Genomic DNA, 22,559 nt, shown 5'->3' with positions numbered 1-22,559 from the left:
ATTTTTTTTTGCCCAAAAAAAAAATTTAAAAATTTTTTTTTTTTTAAAGGGTTTTTAAACCCAAAAGTGGTTTTTTTTGGGGGTTTGGGGGGGCTTTTTTTTTTTGGAAAAAAATTTTTTTTAATTTTTTTTAACCAAAATTTATGAAGCGTCCAATGTAATTCAACCTTTCTAACAAACTCATGACCTCTTTCTTTGTTCTTGGCGGTGGGAGTTCTTGGATTGCTTTGATCTTGGTGGGATCTAACTCAATACCATGATGACTGACTATGAATCCTAGTAATTTTCCAGCAGGCACTCCAAATGCGCATTTTGCAGGATTCAACTTCAAATCGTACTTGCCGAGTCTGTCGAAGAATCTTCTTAAGTGCTCAAGATGATCATCACCCACTCGAGACTTGATGACAACGTCGTCCACATACACCTCAATCTCTCTATGCATCATATCATGAAAAATGGCGGTCATCGCCCTCATGTAAGTAGCGCCGGCATTCTTGAGCCCAAAAGGCATTACCCGGTAATGATACACTCCCCATGGTGTGATGAATGCCGTCTTTTGAGCATCTTCTTCATCATCCATTAGTCGATGATAGCCCGCGTAACAATCCACAAAAGATTGCACCTCATGCTTGGCGCAGTTATCAATGAGTATGTGAATGTTCGGGAGTGGAAAATTATCCTTTGGGCTAGCGCGGTTAAGATCACGATAGTCCACACAAATCCTTATTTTCCCATCTTTCTTTGGTACCGGGACTATGTTCGCTAACCATGTCGGGTATGGTGTCACCTCCACAACCCCTGACTAGATCTGTTTTTCTACCTCTTCTTTAATTCGGATGCTAATGTCAGGCTTAGGTTGCCTGATTTTCTGTTTTACCGGGCAAATCCTTCAAGGATCGGCAACCTGTGGGCAACAATGTTCGTACTCAAACCCGGCATATCGGCGTATGACCAAGCGAAAACATCTTCATATTCTTTCAACAAACTCCGATACCCTTCTTTCTCAGTTTCTGTCAAATGCACACTTATTCTAGTTTCCCGAACCAACTCTTCATTTCCTAGATTAACTGCCTCTGTTTCCTCTAGGTTTGGCGTTGGTCTATTCTCGTATTCTTCTTCGACATCTATCAACCCCTCTGGTTCAGTTATCTCTTCTTCTTGATCGTTGTTTTGTTCGTCGTCATTTTTACTTGTTTCGTAACATGTCATGACATTATTTGTGGCCTCTGTATTATTACTATAAAACAAAATAACACGGTTATTAATCATGTAAAAGCAATTTTAATTACGTGTATATATATATATATATATATATATATATATATATATATATATATATTTATATAGGTAAAGTAAAACGATTTTGTCTTATTGTAAACTTTGAGGCATTTTCATTGAAATTTAAAAGAGTGATACAAACTGTGGTCCTGACTCGGAATGGAACATCGAGCCATTTCCGTTATTAAACAACACGTAATAAGAAAACATGAAAAGGCGACAAGCCGGGCCTCAAAGCCGACTTTCGCCATTTTTTCTGAAAATGAGCATTCTTTCTACCGCAGAGTGAACAACGGGGTAGAAGTCCATCCACTTGTTGTTTCCCCTGGCTCAGCTCGGCGAATCTCCAATGCTTTGAAGCATTCTTCAATGATGGCTGCGCATTCTTCTTCCCAAAACAACGTCCTTAAACCCTCTTCTGGATCTTTGTTGTTGTGACTCAATGGGCATGCTGTGAAGGACTGGTATAGATGAGGGAATGGACTTTCTCATTTCAACGGGACCTCTTGGTCCATATTCTTCTTCTTCCTCTTCTGCCTCACATGGCTCGTATCCAACCCCAAATCGATATTTCCCATTTTTTATACTCACTGGTTCTTTGATTCCTTGTAAGTTCTTTCCCAGACCTTTCCCGGGCTCAAACCCACTCCTTATCATAGTTGTAGCAACCATTTTGTAGACCAGTGGCATAGGGATATCTTCATCATCTCCCCTACGATCTATCATGGCTAGTTCAACAGTGTGAAAATCAGCACCAACTGGTGACTTCTCTATGACTGGTACAGAGTTGTCCGGATAGTTGTGGATACTTCCTTTACCGTGAATCACGACTTCTTGATCATCCCATATGAATTTGAGAGACTGGTGTAACGAAGATGCTATAACTCCGGCGGCGTGCAACCATGGTCGTCCCAATAATAAGTTGTAGCTTGTTTTGATATCCATGATGACGAACTCCACTACGAACTCTGCGGGACCTATTTGTATGTGTAGATCTATTTCTCCAATTGGGTCGCTGGTTGCGCCATCATAAGCTTTTACATTTGTTCGACTCTGGCGGATTTTGCCAACATCATACCCGAGTTGTTTCAAAGTCGTCACAGGGCATACATTCAATCCATCCCCTCCATCAATCAACACTTGAGGGATAATCTTGTCACGGCATTTGACTGTTATGTGCAAGGCTTTATTGTGGGACTTACCTTCCCTTGGTAATTCATCATCAGAAAATGATAGCCTATGTGCTCGTACAACATATCCCACAATTTCAGCCAATGTTTCGCTTGTAGTGTCGACGGGCACTTGGACTTCATCCAAAGCTTTCATCAAGGCTAAGCGATGTTGAGACGAATTGAGTAATAATGACATTACTGATATCCTGGCAGGAGTCTTATGCAGGTGCTCAACAATCGAATAATCCTTGACTGGCATTTGCCTCCAAAAGTTTTCGGCTTCGCCTTCAGTGATTGGTCTTTTCTGAGGGTTTTCGCGATGTGGCGCTTCGAGCACAGGCTCTTCTGGAGCATAACACCTTCCAGACCTAGTCATACCCTGAACCACAGCGGCTATCTCTTTTCCTTTATTGACCATTGTCAGATGCGGTGGTTTGATCACAAAGGGTGCATTCTCAACTGGTCTTGATGTTTTGAGTATGAATGGCTCGTTCTGAATTCGAGTGACTGTTGAGGGATATTTGAGCACGAAGGGCTCTTTCTTGGCTACAACAGATGTCTCATATTTCTTTGTCAAAGGGCTTAACACTTCTTTTCGCTCTTGTAAAGACAACGAGGCGACGGTGCTTTCCAACCCTTCAATATCTGGACGAATTATCGCAGGGCTCTCTTCCCATTCATCACCTCTTTCTATCATGTGAATTTGATTCCCTCCATGTTTCGGAAGAGGATTTGTGTCCACATTTGGAGGTGTTGGTTCCAGGATAAGCTCATGATTGTCAATCATATCTTGTAGTTTGTGCTTTAGGTTTATGCAATATTCGGTGGTATGGCCAACTTGGTTAGAATGATAGGCGCAAGTGAAATTCGGCATGTACCATCGATCCGTGGGATTAGCAGGTTTTGGTGGAACAACATTCATTCGCCCGACGTCTCTTAGTTTGGCAAACAAACTAGCCCTTGATTCCGGTAAAGGAGTGAATACTCTCATAGGTTTCTTTTGGGGTGCCTCATAGTTTGCTGGGGGAGGCTGGTTTTGGAAAGTCTGGTTTTGTGGAGCTTGGTTATTGGGTGCTGGCATTCGATAATTTGGTCGTGGAGCTCGGTTGCTAGGTGCTGGTATTTGATAATTTGGTTGTGGAGCTTGGTAGCTAGGTTGTGCGTAGCACACAGACATTGGGCTATATTGGGGTGAAGTGGTTATATAGTTGGTTGGTGGAGGTGATTGGTAGTTATCTTGATTTTTGTGGGTTATCTCTTTTCCTCGGCTTTTTGGGCTAGTAGTTCTAGAAACATAGGCTATATCTTCTCTCTTCTTTTTGCCACCTGCGGCGCCAGACGCATCTGATCTATTTAGTACACTAACAATCCTACCGGTCTTGAGGCCATCTTCGATATCTTCCCCAACGGCGACTAAATCCGCAAAGGAACTCCCTTTCATAGTTATCATTTTGTCAAAACAATCAGCTTCTTGGTACCGTATAAATGCAGCTACAAGCTCAGCTTCAGTCATAGGTGGTTGCACACGTGCTGCCTCGTCTCTCCACTGACTGGCATATTTTCTGTAGGTTTCAGTCGATTTTTGACGAATTTTCTCCAATGAGAAGCGATCAGGCACATTTTCCACATTGAAGCGGAATCTTTCCATGAATGAACTTGCCATCTCTTCCCATGTCTTCCATCGACTGATGTCTTGAGAGATAAACCATTCCATGGCTGTTCCTGACAGACTTCGACTAAACAACCTCATGAGCAAAGCTTCATTTCCGCCATTTCCAACCAATTGGTCGCAATAAGCCCTCAAGTGGGCTCTGGGATTGCCCGACCCATTAAAGTGATCAAATTTGGGAATTTTGAAGCCTTCTGGTAGACCCAGGTCTGGATGTATGCACAAATCAGAGTATCTTAGCCCTCTTTCTTTTTAGAGCCATGTTCTAGTTCAACAATTTTCTTCCCCATTTCCTTCTCGATCTTGTCTATTCTTGCTTCAAAGAACATTTCCATGTTCTCCAGTTCTAGCGAAGAGTCAATATGGGTGACATGGTCTTGAAAAGTGACATTTGGTTGTACGGGATGGATCACAGGAACTCCTGTTGCCCGAGGGGCTTGATAAGCATTTGTGTTTGTAGCGTGAGCGGGTGTTTGAAAAGCTGGGGTTTGGTGGGAGGAATTCCCCACATGGGTGGTGTTTCGGCGCAGTGGAGTTTGAAAAGTAGCCCCAGTCTGGGTTTGTGGGAAATGGTCAGGAATTGGTAAGTCCAGATTTGGGAAAATGGGTGGAGGTCTTCTAGCCTCAGCATTAGTAGCATTTTCCTTTTCGGCCCTCAGGCGGGCTGCTTCTTCTCTAGCTTCAGCCAATTGCCTCATCAGCAGGTTAACAACCTCTTCCAAAGGCATTCCAGCTATGTCAGTTGTTGGGGTACCCTCGACTAAAGCAGTTCTGTTCGGTGGCGGAGTTTCAGGCATGTTTTCTTCTTGAGGGTTTAAGGATGTTGCGGCAGCTTTTGATCGAGTAACTGGTGCCAGCGAATCGACCCCTGTCTATAAGAGAAAACAACTCAAAAGCTCCCAAGTTAGCGTTAGATTTAAGCACGAAACACAAGATATCACGTTGTTTGCAATTTATAGCACATAGATTCATATATTTTATTTCAACTCTTGACTGATTCACATTCCAAGGGTATTTTGGTCTTTTTGTGTTTTTGGGAATATTGATTTTTGGTAAGTGGTCTTTATGGTTGATTTGCTTCTACCCATCTGTACTAAGGGGGATTTTTAGTTTTTATTATAAAAGGACCGAGTCTTAAATAGACTGCCTACGTATCCCACCAAAGGGAAATCAGGTCCATCCGTAGTTCAGGCATACATAAAAGGTTTTTTCCTATGCTACCCGAAACTTAGTTTTCTACCCTGACCAAGCCTTATGTAGGCTTCCCACGTATCCCCAATGGGACATCAGGTCGGCGTGGTTCCGTTTACATAAAAAGGGAAAGGGATATTCTATCTTATTGAAAGCAGTAAAGGGATACTTATGTTTTTCTACCCAACCATACTAAGCAGGTCTTCATTGTCTTCTTTATCTTCATCTTCTATCCTTGTCTCCCGCGACAATCCAAACATGGCCTTCATTCACGAGGCGTTCTAGTTCAAGCTTGAAATCCACACATTCTTCAATGTCGTGGCCAGGGCGGCCATGGTGATACACGCAAACCCTTTCTCTTGGAGATCCTGGGCGACCCTGATAGGTTTGTGGCACTGCTCTTATCTTCTTCACGCTACACAGTAGGGAGTGAATCTTAGCATATGACTCCTCGAATTTACAGGAGTCCCTCCTCTAGAACCTAACGTTTGATATCTTTTCTGGATGACTCCTTCCTTGGTCATGGGTCAGGAAAGAGTGGGGCCCCCATAGTTGGCTAATTCTCCCTTGGTCAATCCATTGGATAAGCTTCCTTTCCAATGCTCCACACTCATTGGCTGTATGGCCTGACTGACTTCGGTGGTAGAGGCATTTTCTGTAAATCATAGAAGGAGCACATGGTGGCAACAGATTTGGGCTTTGCGCATACACTCCAAAACTTCCCAAAGTCTCCAAGAGTTCTTGTTTGGACAATTCTACTGGCGTACCCCAATTGTGTGATCTTGTGCCCTTAAGAACAATTGTGCACGAAACTGGAGGTTCCTCGAGCTGAGATTCGCGCGGGTCTCCATAGACTTTCAGATTGGGGATAAGTAGTTCGTCATCTCCATATGGTATGGGGTCAAGCCCTTCTTGTTGACTGAGTGGGACATAACTCCCAAGTGGTGCTTCAGGTGCCTTTCCCTGTTTTACCCGATTGGCAGGGTGTTGCTTAGTTAGTTCCTCAACATAAGCTAGGAGAGTTTCTGCTTCTTTCATTTTCTCATTGGCCGCCTTAGTGGTTTGGACAGCTTCTTTCATTCTAGTAGTAGCCAGGGCCATTCTATCGTCCCATTGTCGATTTTTCTCACTTGTTGCTTCCATGTTCTCGTCGTCACTGACTATGTTGACGTAAGGTGAAGTTGCACTCATGCAATCTGGAGTCTCCATTTCCTATTAGCAAATCAACCTTTTAAAAGTGGAGCTAAATTTGGTTTTGGGGTTATTTTCTTGGTTTTTCTTTTGGGTAGTGACCGGAATATGGACCAATCAAGAGTTTCAACAATATATATGATTTTCACACAAAGCAGTTATATCAAATAAGCATTTAGACAATACATAATTCGCTTTCCTATACCTCGTTGCTCCGAGGCTACTAGCGTATGAAGAAGAATTGTGCCATATGTAAAACAAATGTATTGTTCCCAAAAAATAAAAAATCTCAGTGCTTTTCATTAATAGTATTTTTCTAAGTGGGATTACAAGGCTTTTAAAGTAAATATAATAATAAGAAAAAGTCCACTCCAGGGACAAAAATCTACTCTCTATCATCTCGTGCCTTCTTGGCCCTTCGAAGGGCGGTCTGAATGGCTACATGGGCTGGCATCAATGCTGTCCCGATCCACTGACCCCTCTGATCGTCAGGCAATGACGTCCCCGTATCTATGGCTCCTTTAACAAAAGTGTCAAGCCATTCTAAGCTCTTCAATGAGGCATCTGCCTCGTCTGTCAAACTCTTAATTATCTCTTGATCATATTCTGTTTTTGCTTGATGATCCATTTCTCTTCCTTCCATTCGTCGTTTCATTCTTCTAACCTGAATTGCATTCGCGGCTTCCCTATCTACGGGAAATTTGTACAGATACGGTCCTGGAGTAGCAGTACTAGCTAGCTCAGCCCTAAGCCACTCGTAGTAGTTTTCATCATGACTTGGATTGTTTGGATCTTCATCCAACTTATCTTCCTTTATCACATTCTTCCAATCTTTCTGAGCATCTTTTATACCTTCGATATGACCTTCTTCATAATCTCGTACAAACTCTCCCATATTACCCACATTTGGAATAACTTGTCTCATACCAAACTATCTAAGTACTCTCAATGGTGCGTAGGGTCTGATTCCCCTAATGCCCATAAGCGGTAAATATGGACGCCTACGGCTCTTAACACAAACAGTCTTGGAATGAAAATCAGGTACCCTCCACCTGATATGTTCTTCTCTCAGTCTGGAAAAGATGTGAGCCCATCCTCTTTTATCTTGAACCCCACAAGGCATAGTAGCAACGACTCCCAAATCATCCTCTCTCAGGGCCGGATCTCCGCGGGAAGATAAACCATTCTTATCTAAATGCTTAAGTATCCACCATTGGACTAAGAGGTTGCAACCCTGGAAATAATAATAATGGTTGCGGCATTTTCCCAAAGCTCGGTATATATCTGATAAGATAATAGGGATGATGTCAAAATATTTGGTAAGCCCATTCGTTGTAACTCCCCTAAGAATAGCATGGGCAACAAAGACAACTCGGGTGTCAATAGCTAGGGAGGCATTTAGTGGAAATACCATGGTTCCCAATAGGCAGGTGATAAAGGCTAGTGTTTGGTTAGCTTCCCAGGACTGGAGTGAAGAAAACTCAAGGATGTGGTTTTCGTACCCCTGTTTGGATGAATACCTCCCATATAACTCTCTAAAGGCTATAGTGGGTCCCTGTGCCCAATCGGCTTTGTTGACAGCAAACATGTCTTTGATTTCTTTTGGGGTAGGTTTGTGAGGGATAAGGATATTTTGAGCTAACTTCTTTTTGGATCTGTTAGCACTTCCTACGCTTTCCAAGACATCTCTAATCTCTTCTAAAGTGGGAGTCATCTCTATCTCTCCAAATCTGAACACCATTCTGTCGTTGTCCCAATAACCAGTAATAATCTCTAGCAGACCCGGATCCCCAGTCATATCCATCAACGAAGGTAGATGCCCTATACAACCCTTTATCTCTTTCTTCTGATCATTAGTCAAACCTTCCCACCACATCACTAAACCTGGTGGTGGACCCACAACCATATCAAACTGCACATCAGGAGACATCTGCAAGACAAAACACTGTTAGTTCCCCGCCCCCAGGAACAGTAATTTATTTCACACATGGCACAATAATGCTTCCAAATAGCAAATAGTGGGATGCAGTGTCTTCAGGTTTTTACACCATCTGAACACAGTAAGGTGTCTTTCCTGTCCGATTCAGGTAGGTCTGAGATACCCAAACCGGTCTATGGTCAGCATGCGCTATATCAGTAAGGATTTGGCTTCGCTCTACGCTAATTATTCTAGAGTGGTTTTTCAAGCAAATGACATAGGTTACCCAAGCGGACAAGCTGGGGGTGGGCTCTCTAAGGTTGTGGGATGACCGCATGCCCACTCGACCTTAGAGACCTCCAAAGAATATAGCAAAAGGTTTTTTAGTGAAGGTATGACCGCAGCTCATCCCGCGTCGTCACCCTTAGAAAAAATGTAAAATAAATGCCAGGAGTGGCGGAGTATGCATGCATGAATGACAGTTATATTTTGCGAAAATTTAAACACATAAACAATTTATATCACTTAAACAATTTATATCATACAAACACACAAATTATTGGAACCCTTATGGTTAGAACCTTAAATTGTCCCCAGCGGAGTCGCCATATGTAGCGGTTCTATTTTTTCCGATTCGTATTTGCACTTGCCTCATTTAAAAAGAAAAGTGTCCCGGGGAAGTACGGTTGTCAATCGTATCGGGAAAAAGGAAAAAATATACTTCTACGTGGATGGTGCTCTAAATGGACTTATTTTAGAGTCGCCACCTAATTTTTAGGAAATTAGGAAAATCAGTTCGAAAAGGGTTCATTCAAAACGGTTAAATTTTAAAAGAATCCTAATCTAACCAAAGTATGGGTAAGGGTTCTGGTGATCCCCCGGGGAAGGTGTTAGGCACCCCGGTATTAAAGATCCGTAAAATACGGTTGACCTACGGGTTCTAATAGTATGCCTTTGTAGATATGAATTGTTTATGGTGAAAAAATTGTTTCGGTTTATATTTCCACAACAAAAGATTTTAGTCATTCATGCGAAATATATCATGTTTCAAGAAACAAAAGTGGTAAAATTTTGCCCAAAATTGGGCGTTTAGGGTGTCGGACTAGAACACTTAGGCTAATACCCGAAGGCTCTTAACCTAAGTAGGACTCTACGTAAGTCCACCCAAAAATAGTTTTGAAAAAAAATATTTTTTAAGTATAGAAAATAGTTTTTAGGAAAATAATTTTAGGCATACTATTATAGTCCATATATTAATCGTATTCTATATATATATAGTCCATTTTTATTCTATTTTTTTGTCAAATTTTAGTCAAGTTTTATTTTTTAGTCTAAGTCTAAATAGTCACAATTAGTTCCACAAGTTTTGAACATTAGTCCAAATCAGTCCATATGTCAAAGTCCACAGGTTTCATAAATGTTCAATTTGGTCCTTAATTTCACAAAATATTCGCAGTTTTAGTCCTTTTAATCAAATCAGTCCCCAATTTTCATTAATGCCTCAAAATTAATCTCATATTTTTGTAACAAATTCGTTTTTTGGCGACTTAAAATATATGATAATCCTATAAGGACTCCAATTTGCATAATGATTGCGCAAGTAACAATTTAAAGCACATAATTAAATAGAGATAGAGAGATTGGGCCGACCAGGCCCAAAAGCAAGGTATTTATGCAATCAGGTTCGTTCTTAAATCCACCGTATGCTCCATTTTGCTCCAAGGGAATGGTTGACTCGATCTAGATACGTTAGTGGGCCCCGTTGGGACCCACCAACGGGTTTGAATGGACAAAGATACAAACGGGTATGCATGATATTAGTATGCATTCATGAATTAAACTAAGTACAAAAATTAAGACTACAATGATTATTACAAAAGCCAAAAAATGAATTACAGTTTATTGGGCAAGCCCATAATATATGACGGCAAAAAAGCAAAAAATCCAAAAATATGAAAAATAATAATAATAATAATAATAATAATAATAATAATAATAATAATAATAATAATAATAATAATAATAATAATAATAATAATAATAATAATAATAAAATAATACTAATAATAAGCCACCTCTAAGGGCATACCCCCAAATTTCAAGCCCGGACATTGAAAATTTCCTAAGTGTTAACAGGTATATACACATGATATACCACGATACTACACATTTTTCTCAAATTTTTTCTAAGTGTCAAAAGAACTATGCAATATACATGATATACACACGATATACCTACTAGTACTACTAGGACAAAGAGCAAAACCTCATGAAGGGCATACCCTTTATCCATCTAATGGAAAGGTAAGTTGACATTTTTGTACACTCAAATATACCCAACATACATACTTATTCTCAATTAATATTCACTAAAAAAAAACCAATACTATAACATAAATTTCTCAAAATCTCATTTTTAGCTAATCTTAAATTTCTAATTGGTTCCAACAAACTTAAAAGACCTCAGTATGCCAACAAAACAAATCAATGATCCAACAACACTTAGAAGGAATCAAGGACTTTACTACTAGTCACACAAAACAGTCAAGGTCCAAAGGGGTCCAAATAATGCAAGGATAGATAATGCAAGGCACAAAAATGTCAAAATGATTCCTAAACAGTAACAGCACAGTCAAGAGAATATGGAAAACTTCAAAATAGCCAAGCAAGTAACAACAATGATGGAAGGGTAAGGGACAAAAAGGGTAAACAATAAAGGCAGTGACAGATCTCAGAGTAAGGAACACAACCAGTTCTTCCAAAGGAGAGGGGGGTTGACCTTATTTTAGTCTTCTATATTGGTTTTAATGTCTTATGTGAAGCAGGGGACTTCAACCACACCATAGCCTCATACTAGTAGAAAAGCATAAGTTATAAATAGCAATTTTCATAGAAAAAATAGAGAATGAGATACAAGGAAATTTCGGAGACCAAGAGGTGAAAAAAGCAAACCACTTATATGTCAAATCCTCCAACTTTGAAAGTTTCAAATTTTATTCAAAAAGGCCAAGTTTCTTATAAACTTCTCACCCTTATTCTTTTTAGAAATTTTCAGAAATGAAGGCAACAAACACACGCAACATCCAAGACACTTAAACTCTTCTAGGATCAAAATTTTAATTACAACTCTTACAGCTTTCACATTTTTACTAACTTTCTATCTAGACAGTCTCAAATTTATCAAACTGGTTTTAGGAAAGATTACTTTTATTTTCATATACTTAGCAAAGTTCAGAAGTAGCAAGGCAAGATAAACAGGTAAGCAAACAAGTGACTAGTCTAGCCTCAATCAAGGCAAATAATGTCACATGATTCCTAGGAAATTGCTCTTTTAATCATTTTTAAACCAACAAAATGGCAATGAATCACTTTAATTTCATTCATATCATATCAAAGTATCACAGAATCAAGTAGCAGGTTTGAGGTTATGTCTTCTAAACCAATTTAGTTTAAGCAAACTTAGGGCCATATCACATGTTTGCTGCTATTTTTAGACCTCTAAGCTTCTGATTTTAGCCCATTTTAAGTTATAGGGGTCTCAAGTATTCACTAAGATCATTTTAGATCAAAGTCAGCTTCATGAAGCATCAACAGGATTCCTAAATGATGATTTTCACTTGGTTTAATTTAAAATCTACATACAAAAGTACAAAACAAAGTGTAGCAATCAGCAAAGGTCTTACTCAGCTACAAAGAGTGATTAAAACAGGATTAAACAACTTCACAAGAAATCGGGGGAGCATGAATCTACCCTAAGTGTAAGTATAGGTCAGTTGAGGTTACAGTAAGTCATAGACAGAAGGGAATTCACATGAAAGCACTTATAAGTTGAGAGAAAATTGGACCATGGTCATAAAGGATCATGATTCTATTCCTAGGTCACAAAACCTCACACTTAGAGTGAACAATACAAGGAAGAATAGAAAACATGTGACCATATGGGTCTGAGATTACAAAACAACTAGCAAGGCAAGGATAAGCAAGCAAGTACCTTGTTTGCTTTTTCAAAAGCAAACTTTGTCCTCTATTTTAGCATGATAGTAAGCTCAACAAGGTTCAATCAACGCATAACACTGTCTTGGAAAGCAAATTTCAATCAAAGATCAAGTCTCCAAGAAATCAAACACATAGAAGGAAAGAACAAGAAACTGAGTTCTATTTTACTTCCTAAGTTTAGTTTAGACCCCCTTTTTTGTACTCCTACTTATTCAACAACAAGAATACATGAAGTCTGCCTATTTAGCACTTCAAAATCTAAATCAAGACATGACAGTCTCCATAATAATCTCGGTAAATGGCTAACAAAAAGAAAAGAAAACTTGTTATCACAAGAATGAGATCCACTCACAATAGTTTAAGTAAAACACCTTCCTTCTTTCCTTTTTAAAATAGATTCTTGGTAAATATTAGCAATACACACAGGTTTAAAAGTAATCTTTAAGACTTCAAAGATTCAACTAACAAGGAAGTCTCAGAACCTTAAGTTACCCCTTTCAAAAGATGTTAGACTATTAAAAGTGATTTAGGACCAACAAATGATGGAAAAGTATTTAGGACTAACAAATGATGGAAAAGGATTAAATTTATCTTCCAAAACATAGATTTTACATATTTCTAGAGAAAAGATTCAAGCTTTTTATAGTGAAGCTAATCTAAAGCCACATCTTGGACCAAAACCATGTAAAACAAGAAACTAATAGACAAAATTGATCCATGATTAACAGACAAGACCATCTTCACAACATAATGAATGGAAATCACATGAACAAGACCAAATACCTAAATTTCTAAATGGAACAGTGCCATTTAACCAAGCTGGAACCTCAAACAAATTAATACATTAGGACTAAATTCCTAACACAACCCTTCATACCCCCACCTTTAAATTCCCAAAATTCCAGTAGGAAGACAAACAAATAAAACCTCAAACATGATTCAAAACAAATCCAGTCGTATCATAGCAGTTTAAACAACATCAACACTTTACCATCAACTATACTATGGTAGTAATGCATTTGAATCAGTGAAATAAAGCTCAAAACACATATTTAAACAACAATGTAATTATTTAAACTCATATAAAAGCTGAAGCTGAATAAAAGAGTAGTATGGAGATATTACCTCTTGCAAAGTCAACCCAAAGATCAAATGAGAGATTGAATCAATGTTCTCCAACAAAAGCCACTCAAAAACCTTTTGCAAGCATTTTCTTCTTGATTTTCAAGATATAATATATTATTTTCGGGTAATGTGCTATATATTATAGTAGTATATTGTAGTAGATGTATAGATTTAGTAATGTAGGTAGATGAGTGGTATAATTTTTAGGCAAATTATGAAGTGACTCAAACCCTAGTCGAGTAGTAGCAGTTTTTTCAAAAAAAGAATCCCCCTAAATTTTTACACACACTTTCTGTTTATAACATGCAAATCAACTTGGGGACAAAAAATGGAAGATTCTTGGTTTTTACAACCAGATTTCCCCCCTAAATTCCCCAACTCGTCACACAAATCCAATTCAAATGAGTAATGACAAAATAAAATACAGCACATTGTACTAAATTGTACTAAAATCCCTAATTTTTCGCAAATTGTACGAGGAATAACAAAACGGATCCAAATCGTACATACCAATTGGCCAGTCGTACACCAGCACACACAAAACAACAAAATCATACCAACAAACAAACAAATAGGACAGTTAAAACCTCATACAAGGCGTACACGTAGCCAAACAACACTACAGCCATCGAGCAAATCGCCACACACCCTCTTTTTTGGGGTGGTGTGGTAGCACAAGATAGCTAAAGCCTTAAAGGCTCACCCATGGCATCCCACACCACAAAAAGGGTGGGGAAATACTTGTTTTGGGCTAAAAAATGGTGGAAATACGGTGGAGGGGCGGTGGCTAGTGGTGGAAACCTAGCGCCGCCACCAGATTCTCTCAAGAAGAGAGAGAGGAAATATTTTAGGGCAAAACAAAATGACAGCCCAAACGAGAAAAATAAATTGGGGGGGGGGGGGGGGGGGGGGACGTTTGTTATTTACTTTCCCCCCCTTTAAAAACATAACACATATTTTTTAAAAACATAGTATATAGTTTAAATTAATTAGCTTAAAATGCCCTTGTCAAATAATATTTTGACAAGATAAAAATTATAATACGTCGTTTTAAAATACGAGCTTCGAAACGAGCCTAATATTGATATACTTCTGTGTAATATTTAAATATGCGATCAAAATGAGCCGTAATTCATACATCGTCTTCAATTAACAATTTTCCCGAGTTAAACGGAGCGGGATATGTGCTACCCTTTTGAATTATATTTATGAAATTAAATAACTCGTACTTTTCTTGCAATTGTCTATTTTTACTAAATAATTAATTAAATGTCAATTTTTGCAATTTTCTCGGGATTTTGAAATTTTAAATTTTGAAGGTGCATCCTTGCTCCGTCTTTGACTCGGGAATTTTGAGAATTAAAATACGCGTCTTATGAGGTGAAAATTAGGTGTCAACATCCCATTCCCAAAATTAAATCTCTAAGTGTTTTAAGGGTGATTTGAAGAGCTTTCAGAGTTGTTTCATTTTGGGATAAGTTTCTTTCACCTTGTATTTTGTTTATCTATCTTCCTAAGCTAGAATCTATGGTGAAAACTAGTGAGACTAGTTGGAGAAGATGAGTGTTCAACCTTAATTCTGAAACTTGAATCTTAGGCTATGAATATGAGTTTAATTGATGAATTTGGCTAGTTTAAACCTGGAATCTCTTGAATTAGTAGATAATAAGCTTGAATCTCTAACTTGGATTGAGGAATTGATGTTGGATAGCTAGGGTTTATTCCTAATTTGGGGGTTTTCTCTTAAATGATGAAATTGATCAATAATTGAGTATAATTAGCAATTACGGAGTGGAATTAAACTTCTAGAATGTTGGATTACCATTTCCAATCTTGAAATTCCCGTTTTACCCTCGTGGGTCCGATTTCCCCCTTTCTATAGTTGATTATTGATCTGAACGAATGTATAGCAATATGGGTATTGTTTATCTCTGCTTCTAACTTAGATTTTGATAATGACTAGACTTTGAGTATTCGGAAGGGCAAGGCTCGCGTTTGACGGTTCGTGGCACCAGCTCGGCATCGAGATAGGTTACAGCTTACCTTTCTGTTAGACTCCAATTAGTGAAGCACATGTAGGAGTTAGTTATTGATGGGGAAAGCATGTTAAGCGTTGTTGTTGACAATGTGGGCTTGTCGCCTTGTTATCGTGATTTGTTTTGTCTCCATGTGTGATGTGTCGGGCTCGTCGCTCGGTTAATATGTTGTGTTTGTGATGCATTCATCTCTCACTTATCATTGGAAAAAGAAAGGATAATGATTTAGGATTGGTATTGTGATGTGTGCTCATGTAGAGGCACGAATGAGATCTTGATTCTGAATTACACTTGATATTGATATCATGCATAGCATTCATACACATCTTACATCATACATTGATATGAACTGTGACTTGGTACTGGTGGTGACAAGTGAGAAAAGAAACATCCAAGATTGCGACCAGAGTGGAAGATTGTGTACAGGTTGATATGAAAGTCATCTCTGGGTTGTGTGTGGAGTGGCTAGTATTGTGAAAGTCATCTCTGGGCTGTATCGAAGTGACTGGTGCATGGACTTCGCGGGTTCCCCATGGGTCATGACTATCGGGACGTGGAGGATTTTCATCCTTAACATGTGTGTACGATGACAGACAGTTGGCCAGTGCATTTCATCGTATTGCATATGCACTCATTTACTTCATAAATCCATATCATTGATTCTGCTATGGCATTTCTATCATGATTATTGTTACTGATCTTGGATTGTGTTGTGATTTGTACTTGATTGTTTGCATGTCTACCTTTCGATTTCTTTCTTCGTATATATGTGAACTAATTGTTGTCGGCCTATGATACCTACCGGTACATGGTGTTTGTACTGATAGTACCTTGTTGTACTCTTTTTCTGAGTCCAGAGTTCGTAGCAGGTTCCTCTTCTGCACCTCGTGAGTGATCCCGAGGCTAGATTTTAGAGTTTCCAGGGTGAGCACTTGATGGATTCCGCAGCCTGGAGATTCTTCTATCTTTACTTGTCTTTTCTTGTATTCTGAGACAGTATTTATATGTCAGACTTGTAGTCTTCAGACTTATAGTATTTAGTGGCTATTGTAATGATTCAGACCAGATTCCGGGTATAATGTATCAGTATTCCGCACTTAGTAGTTTATTTATGTTTTGAGACTACTTAATTCTCTCTAATTACTTTTCATATGTTTGAACTGAATGTTGAATAGGGGAAGGGTTCGCCCACCAGGGGATTAGTGTGGGTGCCCGCTCGATCCACTAGTTGGGTTGTGACACTTTCAGTGTTCAATTTGAATATACCAGGACTAGGTTTACTCCACCTACCAGGATTTTGATCCTAGGTTTGAGCTTTTCAATATGAAGAACAGTGTTTCCCCATTGCTGCTTTAGCTGGACTTGAGGAAATTCGCAGGACAACAACATTCTAACCTTACTTGAGGAAATTGCCAGTAAGGTTATTCTTCTGAAAAAAATAATTTTCTTGAGCCGAGGGTCTACCGGATACAGTTTTCCTACCCTCACAAGGTAGGGGCAAGGTCTGCATACACTCTATCCTCCCCAAACCGTACGTGTGGGATTATACTGGGTATGTTGTTTTTGTTGTTGGTTAATACAAGATTTGAATTCCCTTGACTTGAAACACAACCTTGATATAGTCAATTTTTATAAAAGTTGAATCCTCTTACTGAAATTTCTAACTCCCCCACTGCTTACGTGTACCTCTTAATTTGGTCTTTTTCTTTAGTAAAACTTCTCCAGATCTTACTCTCGGTAAAAGAAATTTTCACCCAAGATTTAATAGTTGGTCCATTCCACCTACTTTGATTTGATGCTAAAAGGCTGGTCATCCTGATAATCGTCATTCAGTTACGGGTTTCTGTTAATTTTTTCCTTTGCTCTAACTTAGTTTTGGACAGAGAGAAAAAAACTTACAACTTCTCATTGTAATTTTGACGTTGATTAATGTTTGGCCCTTGTACAGTTACATTGCAGTTAAGGTTTTGTTATTTCAGGCAACGTTTTGATGTATCACTTCGCCTCATCCAATGTCCTTCGTTGTCATAATATATTAACACCGTATACCAATATGACTGTTAATCATGTTCAACTCATGTCGAACAAATCCTAAAGAGATTGATCTACTTCACTTTGTTAGTTAGCGATGATCTTATATTGTTAAAAAATTTAACTTATATTCACAATATAAATCCAATATAAATTTTTACAGTATCAATATATTTTAACCAACTGTACCAAGTAGTAATAACTTATTGCACTATTTTTCAGATTAATCATTCCATGGAGTATATATATTTGTAAATGTAATACAATTAATAAAACAATGTCATACTACAATAGTAGTACAATATTATCAATTCCTCATCGCCCGGCCAGTAACGGAGAAGAACATGTCACTGCCTGCTCTGTCTTTTCTATATCTTCTGTGTATATCACCATGTTTCCTAATAGTGCTAAATTTATAAAACTTCATAACTCTGGAAATAAATTTACAACTGTATAGTATATACGCCCATATGTGGTGGCTGGCGGCAGGGAATCCCTCCTTAACAACGCAATATCTCTTTTTTTTTTTTTAGTCACCGACAATAACTATAATAGTTCAGCAAGAGTAAAACTCGACGAGCTCATCCAAGGACTCGGTTTGAGGATCAGCATTTTCGATCATCCAAAGCAAGTGTTCAAAAAGAACAACTTCACAGCCAACAACGATTGAATCACCTGACCTTTCAGCAATTTCCATAAAAAGTGGATTGCAGACAACATCGGAGTTAACGAGGTAATGTCGGCGTGATTTACCAACATAGACAGTGTGTTGGTCTTCATAGGAATGCGAATCATCATCCGAGCAAGAATTGTTTGAAGATCGGCCTATCTTGAAAGATTGCATTTTTTCCAAGACTGATTTGAGCTTTGTGAGTTTGCCTCCCTTGGCCATGGCTTCTTTGATTTGTGGGATTTGTATTAGAAGACTAATTAAGTGAAAGAGAATAGGAAAGAAACTTTTGAAGGGAAGACTTGGTGTTTGAGAGAGGGGAAGGAAAGGTCTTATGTAAAGGAAGGAGAGTGAAAATGGAAAAGTTGAACTCTCTCCATTTTAACTTGTTTGTCTGGTTTTGACTTGACACGGAGGTTAAAAAAGTAAAAAAAGACTTTTAAATCTTGTGTTCTTAGACTAAAGATATGTTGAATGTATCAATATTGCTTTTAATCGTGTGATCTTAAACATGTCATGTGAAAAGTTGGAACTCAATAGTTGCAAAACAAAAGAGACATGCTTTTTTTAATGGACTAAAAAGGAAAGCAAGACAGACAAATTGAAACAGATGGATTAAATTTTTATTATTATTTCACCCAATTGGTAGTATTAATTGTCGAGACTTTTTATTGTTCCATAAAAAAAAAGTGAATTCAAAATTCGAGGATCTAAAATTATAAGGTTTGGATCCACTTTTTTCATGACATAAAATAAAAAGACACCTCACACAATGAGGAAAGTTATTTGAATCACAAAACAAATTATAGATTTTTTCAGAAAAGATGATGTATGGGCAGCCGTTACATTGAATTGATTAGTATCAACGCTTGGCGGGGCCCTCGCAAGTGTGTGTATATATTATTGGAACCGAATGAACGCGGCAAAACCAGCTACTGTGTTGGAACTAGGGCTGTACAGGGCAAACCGATAAACCGCACCAAACCGACAAATCGAATCAAATCGGAAAAAAAACCCGACTAGTGGTTTGGTTTGATTTGGTTTGGTGTTTGAAAAAAAACCCGACCATTATAGGGTTGGTTTGGTTTTAAATAAAAAAAGTTAAACCGAACCCAAACCGACCCGATTATAGATATACTACTTTTAAATTATGCTATACATAAAAATATTTATTAAAATGTAATTTATAAATATTTTCTTAAAATTTTTCATAATTTTTTTTTTCTTTTTTACATTTAGATTTGGACTTAAGAAGCCCATCTAAATAATATACAAAAAAAAGCCCAAAAGGAAATGAACTTTCCGAAGTCCAAAACATGTTATGTAATTAGAAAACCCTATTCGGCTACATCTTCTCCCAAAATCAGATCCCTTTCTCATTTCACAGCCATTGTTCTCCTTTTCTCATTTCACAAAAACCCATTACACCACACAAACTCTCCATCTGCATACTGATTCAAGTCTATGCTCCTCCTTCACAAACCTCACTTCCTTTCTGTTTTTTTCCCTCTCTCAACACAATCTTCCCTCTTTTGCTTTCCTCTCAAATCAGCAACCCTACGGCTACAAGACTCAACTTTACACTGTAAGCCTTTTGTTTTTCCTAATTAGCTTTAAGGTTTTACAAATTTATTTATATTGCTATCAATTTGTTGATTTATTACAAATTACAACTTTCTTATTATATACAGAAATTGTCTTTCGCGATGGAAGCTACAACTTCTGGAACTAAATCGCTAGTGATTGACAAAAACCCTCCGATTGTGCCAACAGAATCTCAACAACAACAAGGTAAGAACATTCCTCATCGACGCACTCCTCCTAAAAAGCAAAAAAGAACAACTCCTAAAGAGCCTTCTAAGTCTGGGAATAGTGGTAGGGAGACTTCCGAGATTTGGGATCACTTCTCCAAATTTAAAGCTAAAGGAGGTAAAATTAGGGCGAAATGCAATTACTGTCCAAAAACGTTTGCTGCCGAAAGCAAGAATGGGACAACTACATTATGGTCACATCTAACTGTTAAATGTAACAAATCTCCCTTTAGAATCGTTGACAAGAGACAAACAACGTTAAAACCTATTAAAGAAGGGTGGACAGAAGGTCTTTCGGGTTCTAATGAAAGGGTAGTGTATAATGCGGATGAAATTAGGAGGGCCATTGCTGAATTTGTAATTATTGATGAGCAGCCATTTAGAGTTGTAGAGGGAGAAGGCTTTAGGAAATTGATGACTAAAGCCTTACCAAATTTTGAACTACCTTCTCGTGTTACTGTTGCAAGGCATTGCTTGAGGATTTATCAAGAAGAGAAAGATAAGCTTAAATATCTTATCAAGGCCAACGTATTTGCCTTACTAGTGACACGTGGACATCACTCCAAAATTTGAGTTATATGGTTGTCACCGCACATTGGATTAATGACCAATGGAATTTACAAAAGAAAATTCTGAACTTTTTTCCAACACCAGATCACAAAGGTGAGACTATTGCTAAGGGAATTGAGGAATGCTTATTCGGTTGGGACATTGATAACCTGTTTACAGTAACCTTAGACAATGCGATCGCTAATGATCTTTGCCATTAAGCATTTGAAGGTGCTAATGGATGATTGGAATGGGGTAATACTTGGAAATGAATTTTTACATGTTAGGTGTAGTGCTCACATATTGAATTTGATTGTAAAAGAAGGGTTAGATGAACAAATTGAACCCATTTCTCGTGTAAGGAATGCGGTAAAATATGTTAGATCTTCTCCTTCAAGGTTTGCTTCTTTTAAGTCATTTGTTGAAAAAACTAAGATAGACACTCATGGTCTTGTGAGTCTTGATGTTGAAACTAGATGGAACTCGACATATACAATGTTAGATACAGCTATAAAATTTGAAAAAGCCTTTACAAGAATGTATCTGGATGACCATAAATACCAAAAGTATTGTCGAGAAATAAGTGCATTAAGAGGAAATCCATCAGCAAATGACTGGAAGAATGTGAGAGCTTTTGTCAAGTTTCTTGATCTTTTCTACCAGACCACTTTAAAATTTTCAGGGACTTTGTATGTTACTTCCAACTGTTTCTTCCATGAATTTTTTACTCTTCGAAGTTCTATTAAAAAGTATTCTACATGCGAAGATCTTATTTTGGTTGATATGGCAGACAGGATGAAAAGTAAATTTGAGAAGTATTGGGGAAATTTTGAGAATATGAATATGTTATTGCTTGTTGCTGTTGTGTTAGACCCCAGATATAAGATGAAGTATGTAAACTTCACTCTTTCCAAAGCATATGGTCCTTTGTTGGGAAGATTAAAGTCGGAAGATGTGGCAAGTGTTTTAACGCGTTTGTATGATTCTTACAGTAACTCTGTCGTTGATGCTTCTTCTAATGACAATATTGGAGGTGATACTAGCATGAGTGAAACCGATGATTTGTTGGAATCTGAGTGGGAGAAACATTTGGCAGACATGGGAAATATTTCCAAAAAATCTGATCTTGAGATATACTTGATGGATGATGTGGTGAAGAATAAAGATTTTGATATCTTGTCTTGGTGGAAAGTTTCGTCTAGTAAATATCCAGTTGTTTCAAAAATTGCGAGAGATGTTCTTTCTATTCCGTTTCTCCGTTGCATCCGAGTCGGCATTTAGTACGGTGGTCGAATTCTTGATTCTTACGGAGTTCTTTATTGCCAAAAACAGTAGAAGCTCTAATTTGTACTCAACAATGGCTACAATCACCTTCTAAAGAATACAATTTTCACGACAGTTTGGAAGAAGTCCAGAACATTGAGCAAGTTGATGAAGGTATTGTTAATTGGTTTATTGTTTATTCTATAACTTGGCATTGCTTAGTATAAAATACTGACATAGTGAAGACTAAGCACAATTTAATATATAGCATTTCAGAGTCTAAAATCTTGGAAATAGTTTATGAGTATTTAATTTTCTTAGAAGACAAAGCATTGCTTCTAAAAAAGAGTTCTAGTACAAAATATCAACATATAAGATGGAGGCAGAACACTGTTTGAAGTTTTAACTTTATAATATAACTAGGGGAGATAAGGTGGAAAGGACCACCAAAAATAGCTTTGAGTTCTTTTAGAAAAACAGTTAAGAGCTTGTACTAAAGAGGAAAGTGTTAAAAATGGACCAAATGGTGTTGTTTTTGTTGAGTGGGATGAAGAGTTTCGAGTTTGTGTAATTTGTCTAGTTATAAAGACAATGCGTTTCATCCTTGGGAAATTACTTCACTGTGTTGAATGTTTGAATTTTTTCCTTTTTTTTGTTGG

At 37.9% G+C, this 22,559-nt stretch overlaps 2 protein-coding genes across 2 annotated transcripts; one reads left to right on the top strand and one right to left on the bottom strand.

Moving 5' to 3' along the window:
• Positions 1-1,644: 1,644 nt before the first annotated feature.
• LOC132066479 (uncharacterized) lies at positions 1,645-4,164 on the bottom strand. Its single transcript, XM_059459785.1, has one exon. It carries the CDS (start codon positions 4,162-4,164, stop codon positions 1,645-1,647), a length of 2,520 nt encoding a protein of 839 aa, XP_059315768.1.
• Positions 4,165-19,809: 15,645 nt separating this feature from the next.
• LOC132066478 (zinc finger BED domain-containing protein RICESLEEPER 1-like) lies at positions 19,810-21,918 on the top strand. Its single transcript, XM_059459784.1, has 3 exons — positions 19,810-19,862; positions 19,969-20,068; positions 21,428-21,918. Exons 2-3 carry the CDS (start codon positions 19,984-19,986, stop codon positions 21,916-21,918), a joined length of 576 nt encoding a protein of 191 aa, XP_059315767.1. The 5' UTR covers positions 19,810-19,862; positions 19,969-19,983.
• The last annotated feature ends 641 nt before the right edge of the window (positions 21,919-22,559 follow it).

The sequence above is a fragment of the Lycium ferocissimum genome, chromosome 8 (assembly GCF_029784015.1).
Source record: "Lycium ferocissimum isolate CSIRO_LF1 chromosome 8, AGI_CSIRO_Lferr_CH_V1, whole genome shotgun sequence".
Classification (NCBI taxonomy): Eukaryota; Viridiplantae; Streptophyta; class Magnoliopsida; order Solanales; family Solanaceae; genus Lycium; species Lycium ferocissimum.
The sequence above is the reverse complement of the archived record's forward strand: the minus strand, read 5'-3'. Positions and strand labels throughout refer to the sequence as shown.

What these genes read in the sequence shown, in the direction of transcription:
- LOC132066479 (XM_059459785.1), bottom strand. Translation starts at nt 4,164, where the DNA reads ATGGAATGGTTTATCTCTCAAGACATCAGTCGATGGAAGACATGGGAA.
- LOC132066478 (XM_059459784.1), top strand. Translation starts at nt 19,984, where the DNA reads ATGGAAGCTACAACTTCTGGAACTAAATCGCTAGTGATTGACAAAAAC. An exon ending in AGAATCTCAACAACAACAAG is followed by an intron (nt 20,069 to 21,427) that starts GTAAGAACATTC and finishes TTGATATGGCAG; the next exon opens with ACAGGATGAAAAGTAAATTT.